The sequence below is a fragment of the Oryctolagus cuniculus genome, chromosome 12 (assembly GCF_051225735.1).
Source record: "Oryctolagus cuniculus isolate XC-2025 breed Fujian yellow rabbit chromosome 12, ASM5122573v1, whole genome shotgun sequence".
Taxonomy (NCBI): domain Eukaryota; kingdom Metazoa; phylum Chordata; class Mammalia; order Lagomorpha; family Leporidae; genus Oryctolagus; species Oryctolagus cuniculus.
In genome coordinates this window covers 3,034,932-3,055,948 of record NC_142878.1, presented here as the reverse complement: position 1 = coordinate 3,055,948, position 21,017 = coordinate 3,034,932, and the positions used below count along the sequence as shown (strand labels likewise).

The 21,017-nt window shown below is 63.9% G+C and overlaps 1 protein-coding gene across 2 annotated transcripts in view; it reads right to left on the bottom strand.

Annotated features, from left to right (window-relative positions):
* Positions 1-1,848: 1,848 nt before the first annotated feature.
* ST8SIA2 (ST8 alpha-N-acetyl-neuraminide alpha-2,8-sialyltransferase 2) overlaps positions 1,849-21,017 on the bottom strand; it is a 41,423-nt gene continuing 22,254 nt past the window's right edge. Inside the window, exons 2-7 of one of the 2 annotated variants that reach the window (XR_016218650.1) lie at positions 19,949-20,011; positions 17,150-17,278; positions 14,568-14,825; positions 13,342-13,635; positions 3,620-5,748; positions 1,849-2,632 (exon numbers count right to left, since the gene is read on the bottom strand). Coding sequence is in view for 1 of the 2 variants with exons in the window: in XM_051835185.3 (XP_051691145.3) it covers positions 5,463-5,748; positions 13,342-13,635; positions 14,568-14,825; positions 17,150-17,278; positions 19,949-20,011 (1,030 nt within the window). In the remaining variant the exon portion in view is untranslated. Of the gene's footprint in view, positions 5,749-13,341; positions 13,636-14,567; positions 14,826-17,149; positions 17,279-19,948; positions 20,012-21,017 lie in introns of both variants that reach the window. The other variant, XM_051835185.3, reaches the window with a different exon arrangement.

Below are 21,017 nucleotides of genomic sequence, written 5' to 3'. Positions count from 1 at the left end.
CCTCCGAGAACCACGGTGACCTAAACCATGCAATGTGGCAGCATAGCCCCGGCAGTGCCACCAGGACGGCTGGGCGGGCGCCCGGGCTCCTCTGGGGCGGGCCTTGCCCTCACCTGGGCACTGGGGGCGGGTCTTCGTGCGATGCCCTTGCACATTCCCACAGACCACGCCCACTCGGTCCTGATCTTTTGGCCACGCCCTCTCAGGGCAGGTGCGGCTCCAGCAGCTGGGGACCCTCAGGGAACACCCCGAGCAGCTGGGGAGGGGCGGGAGGGGGCTGGTGACTGGGCCCTCCTTCCTGCTCTCCTCACTGCAGTCGCAGCCACCCAACCCGTCAGGCAAAATGCAGCCCGTCCTGAAGTCAAGGAAACAGGAGGAGGCCCTCCTATCGGCTGACAGAGGACGTGGCCAGGGTGCAGGAACCCGGTCAGGGTAGCAGCTCCCAGCTGGGGCTGTCCCTCGGTGTGACTGGAAGTTTCTGGGGATGCCCAGACCACTTCCTAGACCAATCCCCTAGGGTCCCTGGGGGGGGGCAGGACCCAGGTTCCAGCTCCCCGTGTGTCCTGAGCTGCTGGGGTGGGACTGGGGTTTAAGGGCGTCCCAGCTGAAAGTGAGCCTCCTTGCAAGGTGAGAGCCGTGAACCAAGTTCTCGGAGTGGGTCGAATGGGACCAGGAAGACTCCACTCGGCAGCGCGGCTGTAGGAGTGAAAGCCTGGCCATGAGCCTGGGGCCGCAGGGCCAGATGAGCCACGGTACACACGAGCCGGCTTGCACCGCCGGGACCTGGTTCCCTCGCCAGCCTGAAGCAGGCGGCCCCCTGGCAGCACGGCCGCTTCCACCACCCAGGCCACAGGAGACCTTGTGGAGAGCAAGTCCCTCCTGAACACTCTAGAAGGGCAGGCAGACACCAGACACAGGAGAAGCGCGCCCTGGGGACGTGCCCGGGCTGTGTCTGAGCGTCAGAATCCTCGTGGGGTGGCTCGGGGTTGAGAAGTTCGCCCCTGCAGGCGCAGCAGCCCCCGGGACCCGGCAGTTGCCCTGCTGCGCCTTGGTACCCACAGACCACCGTGGCCTGCACGTTTGGAGCGGGAAATCCCAGGATCACTAGATCGCAGATGTAAACTGCACACGGTCCTGAGGTGTGATGAGGTGCTGTGTGCTCTGCTCCAGCGCCGAAGCGCCCCGGTGCAGTGTGTCCGTGTGGTATGCGCTACCCTCCCGTCGGCCAGCCGCTGGCCGCCTGGTGTCACGGGGACTGCCCCACAGTCATCGTAGAGCTCGCGTCCAGGAAGCCGTTACTGTACTCAATAACGACTATTTCAGTCCATTGTTACAAATGTTCTGTGTCATTGATTTGTTGTTGCTCCTGGACACGTAAGAAAACAGGGTGTGACCCATGGAGGCAGACACGCTCTGGGGGTCTCGGGATGCATCTTTTGTGGCTAAGGGGGAGCACGAGACCACCAGGCGGAGGGATCAGCTGAGGGAGACCAGGAAGGGCCTCCTCGGCACTGGACGTTGCATTTGAAGCTAAGACGGGGTGGCAGGACCATGCAAAGAGTGGACCAAGCACTTTTCAGGAAGAGGGAATGGGAGGTGCAAAGGCCCTGGGGCTGGACTAATTCTGGAAAGTTCTAGAAAGAGCAGAAAGGCCCGTGGCTGGAATACAACGGGCGAGGTGGGAGGAGGGCTCGGGGCCATGTGAGCCAGGCTTGGAATCCTCTTCTGTGGGAGAGAGCAGGATGGAGCCCCCCACCCCCAGCTCTCCCCCCACCCTCTCCTTGCACCACACAGAAGCTCCACGCAGCTCCGTGACTCACAGAGGCTCCACAGGCAACGGGAGTTTAACCCAACGAACATTTATTGAGCAACTGCTGATGCTCTGTCCCACCCTGGTGCTGGGATGGACACAGACGCGGCCGGCCCAGCCCTGCCCTGCCTGGGACGAGGTCCCAGTCTGTGATCATCACGGGCCGAGTGCACAGAACCTATCACACGGGGCAGAATGTGGCAAGGGCCGAGGGCGGGTGTGGACAGAGTCCACAGCGTTCGGTGGAGGGAGAGACCCCAGCGGCCGGCGGTGGGGGAGGGCTTCATGGAGGAGGTGATGTGAGTGGCCTAGGGCGCAAGAAGAACAGGAGCAAAGGCACGGGCTCGGGGAACGCAGGCGCCCCCCCCCCCCCAGGCTCGGTGATGCTTCTCTGCCGGCTGGAAGGGGGTGTGGGGCCAGAGGGGACCGGGCCTTCCCAGGTGGTCTGTGACGCACGAGCCTGGGCACTGGCAGGCATTCGTGACATGTGTGGGGTGGACTGGGTGGTGTGCACACGCAGGGGGCAGCCCCACGGGAGCCCTCAGCCATGTGTCGGCCACATGGCCAGCAACGAGGTGCGCCCGGTGCTCCGGGATGAAGGGAGTGCGTGGGAGGAGAGATGACTCCAGGATCTCAGACTCGGGGCTGGGGCGTCGAGGTTCCCCAACAGAAAAATGTAGATGGCAAGGCAGGGCCCAGAGGGGCCCAGAGGGGACTCACTGGCCTCAGCAGGGTTGCGTTTCTGGTGCTGCTGCAGGGGCCGACAGGGTGAGTGTCCAGCAGGCCAGGGGCCACAGGCCTGGGGCTGGGGAGCAGGGCCGGCTGTGGGATGAGCAGAGGGTGCTGGGGAGGGAGGGTCTACACCGTGGGCCAGTCTACACCATGGGGGGAGCTGGGGAGGGAGCGTCTACACTGTGGGAGGTGCTGGGGAGGGAGGGTCTACACCGTGGGAGCTGGGGTAGGAGTGTCTACACTGTGGAAGGTGCTGGGGAGGGAGTGTCTACACCGTGGGCCAGTCTACACTGTGGGAGGTTCTGGGGTGGGAGTGTCTATGCTGTGGGCCAGGGAGGTGGAGGAAGGGTCAGATCTACCTGGACTTCCGTCTGGATCGGGCAGAGGTGTCAATAAATAATCCATAAATACATAAATAAGGACATAAATTAGCAGTCAGGGGAAGGCAAGGACGGGGGATGCGGTGTCCCGGGTGCCGGGGCGTGACAGGAGGGGTCCCTGCAGAGCTGGGCATGCTCTGCGGTGAGGAGCTGTGGGCGGGGGCCCTGGGGGACGTTGCTGGACAGAGGGGCTGGGGAGAGGAAGGGGGGGGACGGAGCCCGGAGCCCAGAGCCCGAGGAGAGATCTCTGCAGATGGCACCATCTCTTCTGTGCTGGGCTGGGCCCGCAGAGGCCTGAGGGCTGCAAGGGCTGCCGGCTGCCCAGGGGCCACTGGGTCAGGATGAGGTCGCGGGTCAGGGCGTCGGGGTGCAGTACCCAAGACCGGCCCAGCTGTGCCAGCGCTGCAGGGGAAGCTGCCCCGACAGCCCCGAGCAGCCGAGAGGGAGTCGGCCTGGAACGCCCGCCAGTACTCGGCCCAGGCGCTCTGGCAGCACAGGACCTGCTGAACCCGGGACCGGCACACGTGTGGGAGGGTGGGCCTGGGGGCTCCAGCCCACCCTCAGAGAGAACCTGGAGGTGGGGGCAGCCTGTGTGAGACGAAGCCGTGTCCCCCAAGGAGCCCTGGTCCCTGCAGGGAGGGCTGCTGGCTGGGGGACAGAGCTGCAGGCCAGTGTCTGGGCTCCCCACAGGACTCACCATGGAACGTTCTGGAATCCGGGCATTGACCCATCCACGGTGGCCCTGCACCGGGTCCCCAGGGCTCTGCAAGCTTCAGGAGGTAGAGTCTTCTAAGGCCGCTGGGGTCCTCCTGGGGCGAGCTCGGGAGCGTGTAAAATGCGATGTCCAGTGCCAGGCTGGAGGCCCTGCCCCCACGCCCGTGCTGGCCGCTGCTCTCTAAATGAAGCCACACAGGGAGGAGCCAGCAGGTGCTGCGGGGTGTCTGGGTGCCACCGCGGTTTGGCTGGAGCATCCGCGTGTGCACTCGTGGTCACCGATCTCCTGCTGCTCGCCAGCCGCTGGCGTGGAGCGGGCGCTGCATTCGGGACGGCGCTGACCCACGTGTCGGGTCTCCTGCGCTCAGGAGGTCTCCGCCTCTCTTCTTACCTCCGGCCACCTCTAAGGTGATGGTTTTTTCACTTGTCCTTCAAGCATGTCAGCACACCCAGGCAAGGGCACGACTGGCCAGCCCCGCCCACTGCCGCCTGTCCAGGGGGACCTGGGCCGTGCGTCCCTGCACTCAGCCCATCTCCACGGGAGACTATGTACAGTGTTTGCAGCTGCACCTGGTTTCAGGTCTTCATTTTAAAAAAAACTATCAAAGAGGGATCTCAGTGCGGGGAATGGGTTTTGCACAGTCCCAGTTCCTCTGCCTGGGTGGGGAGGGGGCGCCCACCCAATGCCCTCTTCCAGGCAGGAGCTTGGGGCGGGTGGGAAAGTGACAAGAAGGTGACAGTGACACAGAAGTCTGGCTGCAGGGCTCGCACAGCACAGAGCTGGGCAGAGAGCGGGCGCGGCTCGGGGCCTCGACCACACGCTCGGAGCTCTGCGAGGCGCCCGAAGGCGACTGTGTGCATCTCAGAAAGGATGAGGTTTCTCCCGACAGGCCCCTTCCAGCTAAAGCTGAGGCTTCTCCAGGGACCAGGGGACAGAAGAGCCCCTCCTGGGCGTCCAGGCTGAGCTGGGGGCAGGGCCCCCTCTGCCTTGTTGGTGCACAGCAGGTGCTTTGAAGATCACCCAACAGAACCCCACATCTGGGACGCCCGTCTGCCTCCCCTGGGGGAAGCCGGCCAAGCAGGTCTCGACTGTCCGATCTGGAACCCTCCCCGCCCTCGGCATCACCCGCCTGCTGCACCCGAGGTGCAGCCTTGCTTAGCCAGGAGGTCGCCGTCTACCACATCTCCCCCAGCCTCCTCTCCACGCGGTGGAGGACGCCGAGGTCACCGAGGTCACTGAGGTCCAGCCCTCGTGCTGCCAAGCTGCTGAGGCCATGCACCGAGGCCCCCAGCCCTGCTGGGGCCGTGCTCCAGGCTTCCGTGTGCTCCACCGCTGCCCAGTCCTCCTGCTCCTCCTCCACCTCCTCCCTGAGCAGCGGCACTTCAGACGGGGGCGGGGCGCAGCAGTCTCGGCCACCCAAGTCCCTGCCCCGGGGTTCAGGGCCGCCAGCAGGTGGCTCCCCGTTCCCCCAGAGCTCAAGGTCCTTCCAACGCAGGAGACCTGGCGTGGCGACGCCGAGGCGTGGCACGGGCTCCTCGGGCGGTCAGGTCCTTCTGCCCCGCACGTGGGCCGAGCCTCACCTGGCTGGGGAGCGCTCCCCACGCTGCTTCCTGCATCTGCCTACGCTAGGTGAACACTGCACAGTTAGAGATACTCGGGTCAGTATATATACGCAGGTCGAGCTATACATATTCTGGTCACTGTTCCACATTTCACAAAGAAACCCACTAGCCTGCCTGTTCTATTGTTTGTGCCACCCCGACGCCCGTCCGCCCGCGGTGTCGCCGGCAGGAAGTGTGAGCACCGAGCCCCGTGGGCGCCCGCCTTACGTGGCCCCCCCGCACTGGCCCACGGTCAGTTTCAGCGCTCCCTGCTCGTGCAGGCTCTTGAGGGCCTTGAACTCTAGGGGCATGGTGTGGGGGCTGGTCTGGGAGGTGTAGCCGTATTTGAGGCTGTCGTAGTAGTGATACTTGACGGGGTTCTGGTTCTGGTCCAGTGGGAAGGGCCAGAAGCCGTACAGGTAGATCTGGCTGCAGAAGCGCGTGGCCAGGGTGTACATCAGGAGGCCGGTGGTGGGCCTTTTGATGTGGACTTTGTTGGTCAGCCAGTATCTGGAAGAAACACCCAAAGGAAAACGGGTAAGTGTGCAGCATCCTTCCGAGGGAGGGGCCGCTTCCCCCGTCCGCCCCGCGGCTCCCTCCTGCCACTCAATGACAACAGGAGCCGTGGACCCTGGCTCCCCACTTGGAGGACGACCCTCTGCTGCTGATCCGTGGCCTGGGGGCTCTGGTCGTCAGAGCAGGCTCATCTGGGGTACGGCTACAGAAACAGGGCTCAGAGATGCAGCGTGGCGCAAGGCCGCCCAGGTGGAAAGGGGAGGGCCAGCCCCTCGGTCGGAACCCAGGCTAACAGAGATGTCAGCCGGCTCTCTGTCAAGGGACACGTAAATATATTTCCCTTTTCAGCCACAGGGTTCCAATGGCAACGACACATGTGGGCGTGGCCGGGCCAGTCCCACCTCTGAGACAGCACTGGCTTGTGCCCAGTGGCCGCCCCACATGCACAGTGTGCATGGCCACTTTGCCTTCCTCACCCCTGAGCACTCTGGACACGGCTCCTCTCTGCCCCTGTCCGCCGGAGCCCACCCCCGAGATAGGTGCCATCTCGGACCTCGCGAGACCCCTGGAGTGGCCAGCCCCGGGAGCCTGCATTCTGTGCTTTCTTTGCCGGCCGCTGCACCCGTGTCCACACCTCTCCTAGAGGCCCCTGTCCTACCTCTGGGACTCTGTCAGTCAGGGAACATGGAGAAGTGGGGAGCACAGGTGTCCGGCCATGGTGCCTCGTACCCGAAAGGCCTTGTGCAGCAGGAAGTGACCACGTCCACGCGTGGACCCACAGGCAGAGGCCAACAGCTTGGACACTTCCGTCCCAGCCATTGCCAGCCGTCCGCGTGCCCTACAGAAGTCACTCTCCCTGTGGGACTCAATTCTTCACGCTGTGCAGTGACCAGTAGTCTCCAAGATGTCCCACACAGTCCATTCCAAGGCAATCTGGCAGTTTCTCCAGAAGTGGGAATGCCTCCATGCCGCCCTCTGCCTGTCCTCCGAGCTTCTAGTATGATCCTCCACCCACCCAGGCTGCGTGCCTGCAAGACCAGTGCCATGCCTGGGTGAAGAGGCCACCCCCACCACTAATTCCTGACCGCTGTCTCCAGGCCAGACTCTGGCCAGGGACTCTTGACCCATAGCCTCTGGGAAAAAGCACACCCTCCCCACTGGAGCCAAGGCCAGCACGCTTCCTGGTGACCCCCTGCAAAGCCACGTGTGACTTTGTAACCAAGCACCTGCTGACTGCATTGCGCCAGCAGTGTTGCTGAGAGAGGCAGTGACTTAGTGACTTCGAGTTGGGTGCGAAGGGTGGGGAGGGGCTCCCTTCCTTTGCTGAACAGGTCCCCGTGCAGCCTGCACCGGCGCAGTCGACCTCAGGCCCCTGATTTTGTTTGTGGGAAGAGTTAACCTCTCCCACGTGGCAGGAGGAGTGTGGTCAAGTCGCTGCGGGCCAGCGTCGTGCCATCAGCTGATGTCTGTGCCAGGAGTGCTTGGTGTTGCAACGGTTGGGGCCCCTGGATAAGGAGCCTTCGGGTGGCCACACAGCACTTACTCGGCCCTGTGGAGCTGACCAAGCTTGGGAGGACCCGGGGGCAGCAGCCAGCCGCAGAGAGAGGCAAGGATCCCAGAGGCAGCCGGCTGACAGCCCTGGCCGGGTGGGTGGGGGAGCTCCCTGGGGAGCCTCTACCTCTCCCCGCCCCCAGCCAGTCCTCTGCATTTCAGCCCTGATGCAGAGGCTCCCAGCATGCACAGCTGCTGGCACAAACTGCCCAGGGCTGTAAGAGAGGCCTGGGGCCGCCACACACCAGGGCGTCCCCCCAGCAACACCACTGTGCAGCCAGGGCTAAGAACGCCGGCCCCAACCAGCAGTGTTCTGCCAAGGAACCCCGGAATGGGACCATTTAGAGAGAACGACGGGGCTCAAGTTGGCGCACGAGCACTCGCGGGGAAGGGGCTGGTCACTCACCTCGCCCAGCGGCCTGACGGGGGCTCTGCCCTAGAGAGTCGGGACTGGGATGTGGGTGGGAAAACCAATGCCGATCACCGTTGCCGAGGCAACATGGAGTGGCGGGGCCTGGGGTGTCTCAAGGGAGAGCCAGTTTTGGGGTGGTGATTTTTTTTCCCAAGAGTATTAGAAATCTGGATTTTCATGCGAATTCTCCAGAATTTTAAAGGTCAGGGATTTTTTTCCCAAGAGTATTAGAAATCTGGATTTTCATGCGAATTCTCCAGAATTTTAAAGGTCAGGGATTAAGATTCCACGCGAGGCCTTAAACAGCAGCGATTCAAACAGATCCCTTCCGAGTCTTCTGCGAGTCTAGGGACTGACTCCTTGCTTCCCACATCCTAGCCACGTGTGTGCACGACGGGCACCGCGCACACCTCTCCCCGGCGAGGTGAGGCGTGAAGACCTGGCGCCCAGGCTGACGGCTCCTGGAGGCTTCGCTGAGGCTGCTGCGGCCTCTGGCAAAGGCGCTCAGGGTGCCGGGCCAGCAGCAGCCGTAAGGGGGAGAGCAGGGAGAGAGGTCGCTGCCCACACGTGGGCATCAGCTCTGGCCCGGCAAGGCCGTTTCTAGGGGCCTCGCCTGCTGGCCTTCAGGGGCCGCGACGCACGGAGCACACGCGGTGGCTGTCGGGGGGACGAGGCCCGGCTCCCAGCGTCCGGCTGGGCACCTGCAGGCTGGGCTCCGTCTGAAAGGCAGCCGGTTGCAGACCGCCTCCCTGGAGGACCAGGGGCGTGGGCTGCACTGGCGTTTCGCTTCAAATCCTTTCCTACAACTGGGATTTTCTTTTATGCTACGTGCACTGCTATTTTGAAACAGCATTATTCCATCACAAACACCTGTGCCTGAAACCACAGACTCCTGTTTCCTCTGCTCACCTCCCAACCTGGCCCCAGCTGGGGGGGCACTGGCCCAGCGATGTGCTCTGTGGGTGCTGGTGGGTGTCTGGTGGTTGTCCCTAGCCCGAGTGGGTCTCCCCTTTATCCGCTGCACCCTGGGCCTGCCCTGCTGACCCGGCCAGAGGCAGCCGAATCAGCTGCCAGCTCAGCACCCCTGGGGCCTAACTGGGCCTTGTCTGCATGGGGCCAGGTGCCAGCTGTGTGGTCGCAGCCTCCCCTGCGGTGACCGAATGAGAGTCATTTTCCACCCGCTGTGCCGTCTCCCTCCTTGCGCGTCCAGGCCTGCTGCCCGCCCGTCTGTGGCTCACCTCCTGGCCAGCGGTCAGCCAGGGCCTGGGCCGCTCTGCAGGCCACGGAGACCCCGCCCCTGCAAGAGGGGCCTGGCCCTGAGGCCAAGGCCGCTGGTTCTGCATCTCACTCCCCTCTGCGTGCGGCCTGGGGGCAGCTGCCTCTGGGAGGTGGCAGGGGTGTGGGCATCTGAGATTCTCCTGCGCTCACGTGTTGAATGGAGAAAGCTCACACCCAGCCAGCTGCTATGGCTGAATTCTGTCCCCCGACTCATAAGTGGAAGATCGGAGCCCCCACGACCTTGGCACGTGGCCTTGTTTGGGGGTGCAGTTGCCGCAGAGCTGGCCAAGGTAATGGCAGGTCAGCAGAGTGGGCCATCTTCCAGCCTGGCCACTGTCACCCTACACAGGGACGCTGGGAGACAGGCGTGTTGATCGCAGCTCCTCCTCCCTGCCCACGCGGCCTTGCATGCACTAGTAGTCCACGTTCCCCAGCCTCCTTTCCTGATGTCGTGCGCGGCTGTTCGGAGAAGAAAGCCAGCACCTGAGTGGTCACGAGAAAAGTTCGTCCAAGTGGCTGACGCATGTCCGGACACGAGACGGGGCCCGGCCCCTGCCCCTCGCAGGGGACCAGACAGGGCCCCGTGTCCCCAGCGAGCACTTGCTGCTTCTCCCGCCTACGCTCCAACTTCCACTGGAATGACCAACCCTGGCCGGGGCTCACGGCGAGCTCCCCGGGGTCCACCGTGGTCCCACATTTGGGAAATCGGGGCAAAGGTTGCTCTCCAGTTCCACATGGTCTGGGAAAGGTCATGGCCAGTGGCTCCCCCAGGGCCCACGCGGCTGTTTCTTTACTAGGAGCTGCGTGCTGGGTGTGCGAACGCATCCAGCTCCGGGCCCTGGCTGAGATCCGTGGTTTAGAGCAGCGCACCGGGTCCTACGTCAGACACCAGAGGCTCACGACCCCGTCTAGGCAAAAGACGCACCTGCTACCCTGAGAAAGGTGGGCTCGAGGAGCGGCTTCCGCTTCTGTCGCCCGGAGCCTCGCCGCCGTCTGCCCTGAGACCTCTTCGTTTTCCTTAATAGTTTCGTGAGCTCAGATCCAGCCTGGCTTTGTCTTGGCTGACATCATCTGCTAGGGCCTCGTCGCTGCATCCTGGGTGTGTGCCACAGAGGCAACGGGTGGTGCCCTGGACCTGCCTCCCCATCCACAGGCCCCTGTGCATGCCACTCCCCGGGGCTCAGTTTGCCCCTCGGTAGAATGGGGCTAACATGGTAGAGCTGCATGACAGGAGAGGCTGCCTGGCTCGCCCGCGAGGCCGCAGTCCCTGGCCTGTTGCGGGCAGCAGTGTTCAGGAAGTGGCAGCTCAGCGGCCCTCCGGGGACGTCTGCTTTTGTTCTCAAAGATGTCCTGGTTGTGAAGGGGCAGCCACGTGAATCTGGGGGGGCAAAGCCAAAGTCACAGCCCGGGAGCACATGGCACCGAGAGCCTGCCTGGGGTTTCGCTGGATGGTGCTGTGCCCCAGGGGCTGTGGGTGTTTAGGGGGACCCCGAGCTGCTCGGTGGGAAAGCTGCCCTGGGCTCTGTGCAGTCATCCATCTTGCCTGCTACCTGCCGTGGGCCCCTCCCCTTCTCCCAGCCCTGACCATCCAGGGCAGGGTGGGCACAGACCTCCCCTACCGGTGCACAGTGTTAGGTCTCGTGGTCCTGCTCATGCCCCTCACTGCCTTCGTGAGGACAGGATGGGACTTGGCCCGTGGACGAAGAGGCAGAGGGGAGGCGGTCGTAGCCCTGTTGGAGCTGGGCCCCTACAGCCGTCGGAGTGGTGGGCCCAGTGTGGCCCAGTGTGGCTCAGTGCGGCCCAGCGTGGCCTAACTTCGTGCATGGCCTAACTGGGCACCAGGCTCCTCATTCGCATAGGAGGTCGCTCAGGTGCCAGCAGGCTGGAGCTCCGTGAACGGCCCCCAGCAGTGCCCCGGCCCCCGCAGCCTCACCCACACCTGCTACTGTCCCTTTGTCCTCTCCCAGCTGTGCCGCTGGCTGCGCAGCCTGTCACCTCTCCTGCTCGTCCCGCTCCTTGGCTGTGCGTGTGTCTCGGTTGGGGGAGCGTCTATTCTAGTCCTTGGCTCACGTTTTATTTGTTTATGTGAAAGAGCAACAGAGAGAGGGAGAAAGCTCTCTTTAGAGCTTCTAGCCCTGGCTCGCTCCCCAGCTGGCTGCAATAACCAGGGCTGGCCAGGCTGATGTCAGGGACCAGGAACTCCATCCCGGTCTCCTGCAGGGAGGGGCGGGGACCCAAGCCCTCGGGCCATCTGCTGCTGCTCTCCCAGGCACATTGGCCGGGAGCTGGATCGGCAGTGGAGCGGCCCGGACTCAACCTGCACTCATGTGGAAAGCCAGCGTCGGCAGCGGCAGCTCGACCCCTGCACTGCATCGCCAGCCCCTCTGATTTTCTTCGGTTGCCTGTGCTTTGGGTGTCACACATGGGACCATCGCCAAATGAAAACAGGAAGAGTTTGCTGTTTTCTTCTAAGAGTGAACTCCTTCTGGGTGAAATGTGTACGTACAAATGTTGAATTTGACATCGGTTTTGTTATCATGAAAAGTAAGTTCCCCTCCCTACACCCCATAACTGGGACGGGGCTCGGTGAGAACAGATTTTACACTGGGCCACACTGGGCTGCACTGGGCCGCACTGGGCCCACCGCTCTGACGGCTGCAGGGGTCCAGCTCCAACAGGGCTACGACCGCCTCCCCTCTGCCTCTTCGTCCACGGGCCAAGTCCTATCCTGTCCTCACCAGGCAGTGCGCCAGGTGGTGTGGCAGCTGCCATGGCCACAGCAGGCACAGCTGAGCGACGCCTCCCTGGTTCTGAGGCGGGCAGGGCCCCGCGAGGCAGCGGAGAGGGCCGGGGCAGGGGTGGAGGATGACGATGTAACCAAGCCGCTGAGGAGCTGGGACTGGAGCCCTTGGGGGTCCCTTCCTGCAGACGCGCCCTGACGCAGGCACAGGCACACTGCCTCTCCCAGGTGCCTCCCCGGCCTCCTCTGAGCGTCCCTCTGCACCGTGCGCTGGCCTGTCCCTGCACTCCAGTGAGGCCCGGGAGGCATCCGAGACAGCAGGGAGCCCTGCTCACGGCGCACACGGCTTGGCATGGAGGCCCTGTCGGACACGCAGTCTGCAAGGGTCCAGCAGCCCCGCGGAGCGAGCGGACGCCGACAGGCCCCCACTCCCAGGCCCTGGCGCCTCTGTTCCCCGCCCCTCTGTCGCCGAGCGCAGAGCCAGAGCCAGCCCCAGCCACCCAGGCTGCAGCCTCCCGGGAACTCTTGCAGAGCGCGCCGATGCCGCCTCAGGATTAACAGCCTGTTTGTTTAAAGGGCTTATTACTGGCGCTTAATGCTATTTTGACAGATGAGAGGGAGTCAATTAGAGATGGAAATAGCTCTGGCTGCTTCGGCCCTGCCAGGTGCCTGCCGTCCCCGTCCCCGTCCACGTCCATGTCCTCTCCTCGCCAAAGGGCAGCCCCTCCCTCCGATCCCCGCAGACCCCCAAGCCGCCGCGGGAATTCCCTCCTTCCAGGAAGAAACGGCGTTCAGGGCTGGGGGCCTGTGTCCCTGAGATGAGGGTGGCACAGCCGATGGGCTCTGTGACGGGGGAGGGGAGGGCAGGGCTGTCCTCCTGGACCGGGGATTGGTCCCAGCCCACCCTGTGCCCACATGAGCCTCCCTCCGGCCGCACCTGGGTCTTCCTACGGGGCAGGGGTACCTTGGGGAACAGCGCTTCGGGGAGCAGAGATCCAGGCCTAACCAGGAGAACCTCGCTGACCGGTTATGTGGATCATGCTCCAGCTGTCCTCAGACAGGGGATCCCAGCCCTTGCCAGCTCTCCCATGGGGTGGGGGTGGGCAGCAGCATTCCCACGGGACCCCGGGCAGACGGCCAAGCCCCACCAGCAGGGTGCGCTCTGCGGCTGGGGAAGCAGAGACGGCGACACTGTGGTCCCTGCCGACTTCCGCTCCTCTCCAGGTGTTTGCCACGTCTGGCCTTGCCTGGCTGTCACCTCCCTCCCTGTGGTACCGACACGGGGGCCGGAGTTCAGAGAGATGTAGGGGACGCGTGTGAAGCCTGCGCATCTGTCTTTATCGTTTTGGAACCCGCTCACCTGGGCTGGCGGAGGCGGAGGCGGCCGGGCCTGCCGCCATCTCCCCGCTCCCACGGCCCGGGCCGCCATGTGGCCTCAGCAGCACTCTCAACACGACCCTTTAGGAAGGCGCCGCTGGCCAGAATCGGCATCCGGGATGAAACCCACCTGCCGGCCCCCCTGGCTTCCCCGGGAGTGGCGTCCTGGCCAGCGGGGGCAGAGGTGGGATGGACCGCGCCCCCAGCTCCCACCCCGAGGGGCGCTCACCCGCGGACGGCGTGCAGCAGGCGCAGCGAGGGGTAGGCGGTGCGCACGCTGACGTGGTGCTTCAGGATGAGCGCGTTGACCCACTCCACGCGCTCCTTGCCGCCCCTGGCCATGAAGGCGGGGATCCACAGGATGCTGCCGTTGAGGCTGCGCAGGCGCTGCAGCAGCTTCTCCCGCCACGTGGCGTTCACCAGGTCCTCGAAGGCCCGCTGGATGACCGACGGGTTCATGGTCACCAGGTCCGTCTTGAGCCCCACGTCCTGGGCGTACTCCTGCACGGGGGCCAGGTTGCACCTGCCACGGACAATGCACCATGACCCTCTGGGGAACGAGGACTCCTTCCCCTGAACTCCGCCTCGCCCCACAAAACCCAGGCCCCCCACCCCCGCTTCTCCCAACACAGACTCTCCCGGGCCCCAGCACACAGAGCGTCCCGGAGCCCTGGGTCTGTGTGGCGGCTGCCTGTGGGAGCTGGGATCCAGGAGCGGTGGGGATGAGGGAGTGAGCAGCCCGCAGCTCGAGATGGAGAGGATGCGGGCAGGTGGGCCTGGCCGTCCAGTGAGCACAGGGCCCCGTGGGCCGATGCCAGCGTCCCAGCTCGGTGCTCACACCTCCCCTGGGGACCGTGGCCAACCTGCTCACCCCCACGCTCCCGAGACCGTCCCCTCTGCTAGTTACGATGGAGAAGTAGCAGCGTCTGGCAGAGACTTAGCACTCGGCTGGGGCCCGAGAGCTCGCGGTGTGGTCTCCTGTCTCAGCATGGGAGGACTGGGCGCTTTCTCCGCCATGCAGGCCCCTGGAGAGGCGAGCAGGGCAAAGTTCCAAAGGGACTCGGTGCTGAGGGCAACAGGGAGCCACCGAGGGTTCTAGAGCAGGAGAGCGGTGTGGACAGATCTGCGCTGCAGGCGGCAGGGGTGTCAGGGCCGCCGGTAACTGGAACTCAAATGGCCCAGGCAACTGAGAAATGAGAGCGACTCCCCATCACTCCCTCAGCTCCCAGGTTCCGACCGGCCCAGGGCACTGGCCAGCGGGGAGGCCTGCTGACCGGTTTTGGGAGGCCAGTGGAGCTTATCTGTAAGGGCCGTGGGCTCCGCCAGCCACAGCGCCCTGGGCTCTACGTCTCCAACTCTGCCCGGTTTCCCGGGGCCCCACCTCTGCTCTGGCTCGGCCCCTCCCCTTGGCTGCACCAGGGGCCGCGAGCTCCCCCGGGAGGCAGGTGCGCCCACCTGATGACAAAGCTGTGCGTGTCGATCTCGGGGCCGCAGCCACTGTTGAGCAGGACGCCTGAGTTGCCCACGATGGCGCAGGTGCGGAAGCGCTGGCTCTTGAGTGGCGAGGTGCGCGGCAGCAGCTCGTAGAGGTTGTGGGACACGTTCATGGTGCTGTCGCGGTCGAAGATGTAGTGGATGACGTCTCCGGGCTTCAGGCTCCCCTTCAGCACCGAGATGTCCTTCTCGGCATCCAGAAACTTGAGGATCTGCTTCCTGGGGAGCCAGGGGACGCGTGAGCAAAGTCCCCCGTGGGACCCCGCTTCTCCCGTCCTCCCTCCCCCACCCCTCCACCAGGGCCGTCAGCCCGGCCAGCAGGTGCCGAGACACGCCTTCCAGGCAGGCATGGCCAAAAATGGCTGAGGCGTGACCCGGGGGGCAGTAGGGGGGTGGCTGCGCTGTGCCCTCTTCCCATGAAAGGTGACAGCTGCCCTGGGACGTAGCGCCTTAGGGCTGGAGGCTGGCCCTTTGCAGAAGACGCTAGAGAGAACGGAGAGGGGCCGCCCGGAGGGTCCCGGGACTCTGCAGGGCTGGTCTCCCTTTGTGCATTCTGGGAATGAGAGAATGCAGGACCGCTGCCCCATCCCGCAGGTGGTAACACAGAGGTCTGAAGGCCTGCAGGTTCGGGAGCCTCACAGCCTTGGAAGGAATATCCCAGGGCGGCCCCGTCACCTGCTGTGCAGCAGGAAGCAGCCACAGCTCCCCACCGAGGCCAGCTGACTCCAGCGTGGGTCCCCGGACCCTCACAGCCCCCTCCCCCGGTCTCCTTGGTAACAGCTGGCATTGCTCTCTGAGCAGGGGAGAGCATCCTGCCGAATGGTTCGGATCTCGTGGTGAAAACAGAGAGCAGATTTCATTCACGAAGGATCAGGTAACGTGCCTCACATCCGGGCTGGAGACTGAGAGCCCTGCAGCTGCTTCCCCCACAGCAGCTCCATGCAGAATGAGCCCCCCACGCCCAGACATAAACACCTCCGCGAGCGAATGAATTTCTAGTGAATTATTGAGGCCCTGCTGTCAATTATTCAACAGCATTCCAGATGACTCGCAGAACCTTCTGAATAATTCCGGGGACGAGATGACTGGGGCGGAGGGGAGCGCTGCTCCCCCAGAGGCGGCCGTGTGTGCACCGGGTCCCCGTAAGGCCGGGGCCTGGGTCCCTTGGCAATGGCAGGAGAAGGGGCCAGTGGGGGCTGTGGTGGGCGGTTCCAGGCACAGGGGCTGTGCAGGGTGAATGGTGCCCCCCCACGTGTGTCTGTCTCCCAGCTCCCAGCTCCTGGACCCCAGGGGGGTCATCCCAGCTGGAAACAGCATTGTGCAGGTTAAATCAGGGGCCTCGTGCTGAGATCATCCCGGGCACCTGGCATGGGCACTGAATCCGGTGACAGGAGAGCAGGAGGAGCTGGTCGGTGACAGAGGCAGGGGCTGGGGTGATGCAGCCACAGGAGGCCTGGAGCCATCAGTAGACATAAGACACCGGCCTTCCTGTGTGGGGGGAGGGGGGCCGGCGGTTCCAAGCCCCAGCTGGTAGCGATTTGTCCCTGCACCCCTGGGGACCCCTGCGGGGCATTTCATGGCCCTGTGGCTGTGCCACTCTCCTCCCACCCCCTCAAAGGACAGGGCAGAGGCCCACCCCGGAGGCAGTAAGGGGTTCTCCTGGAAGCTTTCTCGGCTGCCCGGTCCCCAGATCCACAGCTCCCCCGGGAACCTGGGCTGGGCTCTTCCACAGGGCAGACTCTGCTTGGGGACTGTGACCCCTTCCCCACGCTGACGACCTGGGACAGTCACCAAGTCTGGACCCTTGGGCCCTGGCCACTCCGATCCTCCAACTCCAACACCAGACTTCTCACCACCTGTGGGACGTAGTGTGGTATGTCTGCTGAACTCTTAGCCACTCTGCAAAACCCACTGCCCTTGGCCACCTCCTCCTGGTTGCTCAGGTCCCTCACAAAGGAACGGCTCTCCTCAGAGCAGCTCTTGCGCCCCCCTGCTTGCATGAGGCCCCGCCCCTCCTGCCCTTGCTTGTGTTTGTGTCAGCCCCACGTGTCGGGGTTCAGCCAGCACCCCGGGCCCCCAGTACGAGCCGGGCACAGACCCAGCAGTATCTGCTGATGTGTCACAGCTAAGTGCCCCGAATGCTGGAGCCGGGGCTGCTCGCCCTGCCTGCCCGAGTGTGCAGGCCTCACTGGCCAGGGCAGGACCAAGCTGCTCTCTGGCAACACAGGGCTTCCTCTGACCCAGGGGCCGGCTCCAGGCTCTCACTGCCCCATGAGAGACCCTCCTGTGTGTGTCGCGGGAAGGGGGCACGGGCACGCCGGAGGACTGTCGCAGGGAGGGGGCGCCCAAGGAAGAAGCGATGCCTGCCTGTGGCCTCTGCCGCCGTCCTGAGTGTCCCTCCCGAGCCCGGACCCCACCCCGCGTGGCGGCAGGTGCGCAGGGCTGCTGGGCTCGCCGTGGGTGTTCACTGCTAACTGGTGGCTCGCGAGTGGCCCTGCCTCCCGGGGGGCAGAGGTGGTGATGGAGGGGGCCAGCGCCCGTACCTGATCCGCAGAGACAGCGTCTGGTTGTGTCTCCACTTGGACGCAGCGGGCCGGACGCTGTGCTTCAAGCTCGCGTTGCTCCTGTCAGTGACAGCTGGCGACGAGGAGCCGTTGAGTCCGACTTCAGCCCTGGAAGCAGCAAGAGGGGCAGGTACACAGGATCGGCTGCGCCGCCGACAAGCCTAATGGCTTTGTCTTTGCACAGGCTCGCACGTAAACTCGGCACGAGCCCGAATGCAGTTATTACCCGAGACGGAAACGCCGAGACGGAAAGGCGGTATATTTATCCTGTAGGATGCACAGTCTCTCCCCCAGGTATAACCCGCGTCGCGTCGTGCGTGGAGTCAGGCAGGGAACAAGAAACTCTCTCCACCCCCGCCCACCAGCGCTTCCCGCCCCACGTGGAAACGTTTCTCCTTGGAGCCAGCGCTGCGAAGCTCTGCACGGAGCGGTTCCGTTAGCAGCAGAGGCTACGCGCTTCATGGAGGGGGAGGGAGACTACGCGGACAGTGGATCCCAGCCCGCGGCTTCTCCCTCAGCCCTGCCCCCACCCCGCCATCGCTCTCGCTGACACAGGCGACGTCGCTGTGTCCCTCGTCCCCACTAGCGAGGTCCCCCGCATTCATTCCCACGTCCCCGGTGGCCCCACAGAGCGGGGAGGGAGACTACGCGGACAGTGGACCCCAGCCCGCGGCTTCTCCCTCAGCCCTGCCCCTCCCCCCGCCATCGCTCTCGCTGACACAGGCGACGTCGCTGTGTCCCTCGTCCCCACTAGCGAGGTCCCCGCATTCATTCCCACGTCCCTGGTGGCCCCACAGAGCAGGTGCTCAATGAGTAGGTGTTGAATGTGAATTTAAGGTCCGTCCTGGCGCATGCCTGGGTGGGTGGTGGCTCTGGGGACACCCCAGGGTCAGCAGGCGTCAGGGGACTCCCCCCGGAAGCCGAGGCTTGCAATCTGTGCCAGCAGGTTTCTAAGGAAGTAGGTTACAGTGATTTCTTCAAAGGCGGCGTGCGAGCCGGGCTGCCTTGCGCTGGCTGCTCACAGGCGCACGTGGGTCACTTCCAGGTTCCTTTTGTCTGCGCAGACAGCAGCCTCTCCCAGGGAGAATGACAAGCAGCTTTGTGATGCCGGCTTCTGGAGCTTTGAAGAGTTCAAGGCAAGCGGCCACGTCCTCGGCGTTTACCATGCAACAGCCGGGTTTAAAACAGATGGAATCCTTCAGAGATCTGAGCCCGGCGCTGCCTTTGGCTTTTTGCAGGTAGATGAGAAATTCATTTAAAGGGGCTGTGTCTCATGCGCTCCCTTCCCAGCCCCCTGCCACGGCCCCCCACGTCCCCAACGCCTCTGGCTGCCACCTCCTGTCCTGGAGTCACAGGTTCTATGTGTCTGTGGCTCTCCGTGGCGTCCGTGCCTGGGCACTGGGCACATGGGTGGCAAACGCTCTCCCGGGGAAGGGGCACCTACAGAGATGCTTCCGTGCAGGCTTGCGAGGTCACCTGCTGAGAACCCCCGAAAGCAGTTCCAGACTTTTCTCAGACCCAGGAGGTGGGGGCTGGCATGGCAAGTGGTAAGATTCCGCTCTGTTCCGAGCAGCACCACGTACGGCACCGTGCGCAGCCAGCTGTGGTCTCGAAGATGTCGCCCCTGGCTCTGCCGCTGTCTGCCCAGGGCACTTGGCAAGGTCTCTCGAGGCCACTGCTTCCTTATTGTGAACTGCAGGGGCTGGGTTAGGTCACCCAGGGCCAGGAGGATTCCTGTGCTCTGCGTGGACCACGAGTGGCCCGTCAGTGAGCCAGCGTGTCCTGTCCCTGCCTCCTGCCCTCGTCTCCCTCACGACCCCGGCCGTGCATGGCTGGCTGAGGTCCTCCATCGTTTGTTGCTGCTAAGGCACCCTGAGTGTCACGTCCTCTCGGGCACCCCTGCCTCCACTGGGCCCACCCTGACACTGCCCCCCGGGCCCTGGCTCTTCCGCTAACCCAGCGAGAAAGCTGAGGCCACGGCGGAAGTGGCTCGCCAACCTCGCGCTGACTCCAGGGCTGCCTGGTCCCCGAAGCCGTGCTCCCCAGCCAGTGAGGCCACACCTGCCTGAGCCAACAGGGGCCTGGGTGGGAGGGCAGGGTCGCTCGGTAAATGGGGGGGTCTCTCGTCCCCAGACTGATCCCAGCAGGATGTTCTGAGGAGGGGCCTTCGCGCCGTGTCACCGAGCACCTGCCTTCATAGCTGCTCTCCCCCGGGCTTACGGGACGAAGGTCTGATCTTCGGGGTCTCAGAAGCCTGAGGCTGGGGGCGAGCCTGGTCCATGGTCCTAGCAAAGCACGTGTGTGCCCTCTGCATCCGCTGTCCCCTGGGAAAGGCTGTCGCAAAGCCTTCTGGTCCAGCGCCGGCAGGTTTCAGAGGGCGAGCGCGCTCACTAATTAGGGCCCACAGCGCTGAGTTGCCTCCTGCGTGTTTTAAGGGGTTCATGACGTTCCAAATGCTTTGTTCACCTTAGCCTCTTGGACTTACCACCTGCCACAGCGGGGTTATGCCAAAGTCCTGCTCCTGGTGGCCCCCGGGTGGCCCAGCGCGGCCCTCTAGCCCCTCTGCCAGTTCCATCTCCGCGGCCTGCAGACCTAGGGCCGATTCGTGCGATCTTCCGTCGACAGTTCCCCCCAGAAGTGGTTGGGGAAATGCAAAGCCAAAGTGAAACAAAACAGATCTATTTGCTAAGTAAGAAGGGCAGCATCCAGCGAGGAGGGAAGCAGATTAATAGCTGCCTTACAGCAAAAACAAATGAACACAAAATCTCATTTACGAACCGATTAGATTTGCCGTGGAAGCTGCTCACCGCCGATCTGATTGCGCCCCTGCCTCTGGAACTCCTGCAAGACAAAGGAGAAGTGTTATTTATGAGCTCGGCCAGGGCCTCGCCCATCGCAGGGAGACCCCACAGCCTACCTGGGGACCACAGAGGGAGGACAAGCTCTCGGCCCGGAGCCCCCCCCCCGGCACGCGCAACTCCCTCGCGGCGCCATCGGCCTCCTGGAGCCTCCCCGCCTCCCCACTGAACACCGCTTCCCACTTGAGACCCTGTCGCACTCCGCGGATCGCACCCCTGGTGGTTAATTTCCCCTGGGGAGCCCCACGGGGTAACATGAGTCAGCACAACTGCACCTGCCCCAGTGTGATCCGGCACCTGCTCCTGCGTGACTCAGCGCCTGCTCTACCATGACTCAGCATCTGCCTTAGCATGAGTCAGCCCCTGCCCCTGGACAGCTCTGTGAAATCCATTCTGCTCGCCTCACGGTTTATCCTGCTTCTCACCACCGCAGGCGGGGGCGGGTGAATACAGGTGCACCTGCTGCCCCGCTCTGAGCTGCGTGTGCGTCAAGGATAAAGCCCCGACAGCGTCCCCGCTGGGTCACAGGTGGTGGTCTGGGCGGGCCCTTCATACTTCTCTGGTTTCCAAGGCCGACTCAGGGTTTCAGCCAAGGCGTCCGCACACCCCAAAGAAACAGGAGAAATCACCGGGCAGCTGGGTGTCGGGTGGGGGGGCCCTGTGCTGAAGCGGGGACTCTGGGGAAGCCAAGTCTGCCCAGCCCACTCTGGTTTCAGGTGTGACTCTTTCCATCTCCCTTTTTTTAGGATTAGCGGATTTGTGAATACAAAGCATGTGTGTGTTTGTATACACACATATTGTTTCCTGATAGGCTACAGTGTGTTCTCAACCCCGCTCGGGAACAGGTGCTGGTCTCCGCTTCCACAGCCGTTGACTGGGCCAGAGGAAGGGCGTCGCCCACCGTCCCTCCCCTGCTGTCCCCCTGGGCCTCACTTCGACCCCCAAGTCTAGTTCAGAATGGCACACAGCACCGAAGCTCTTTCCGTTTC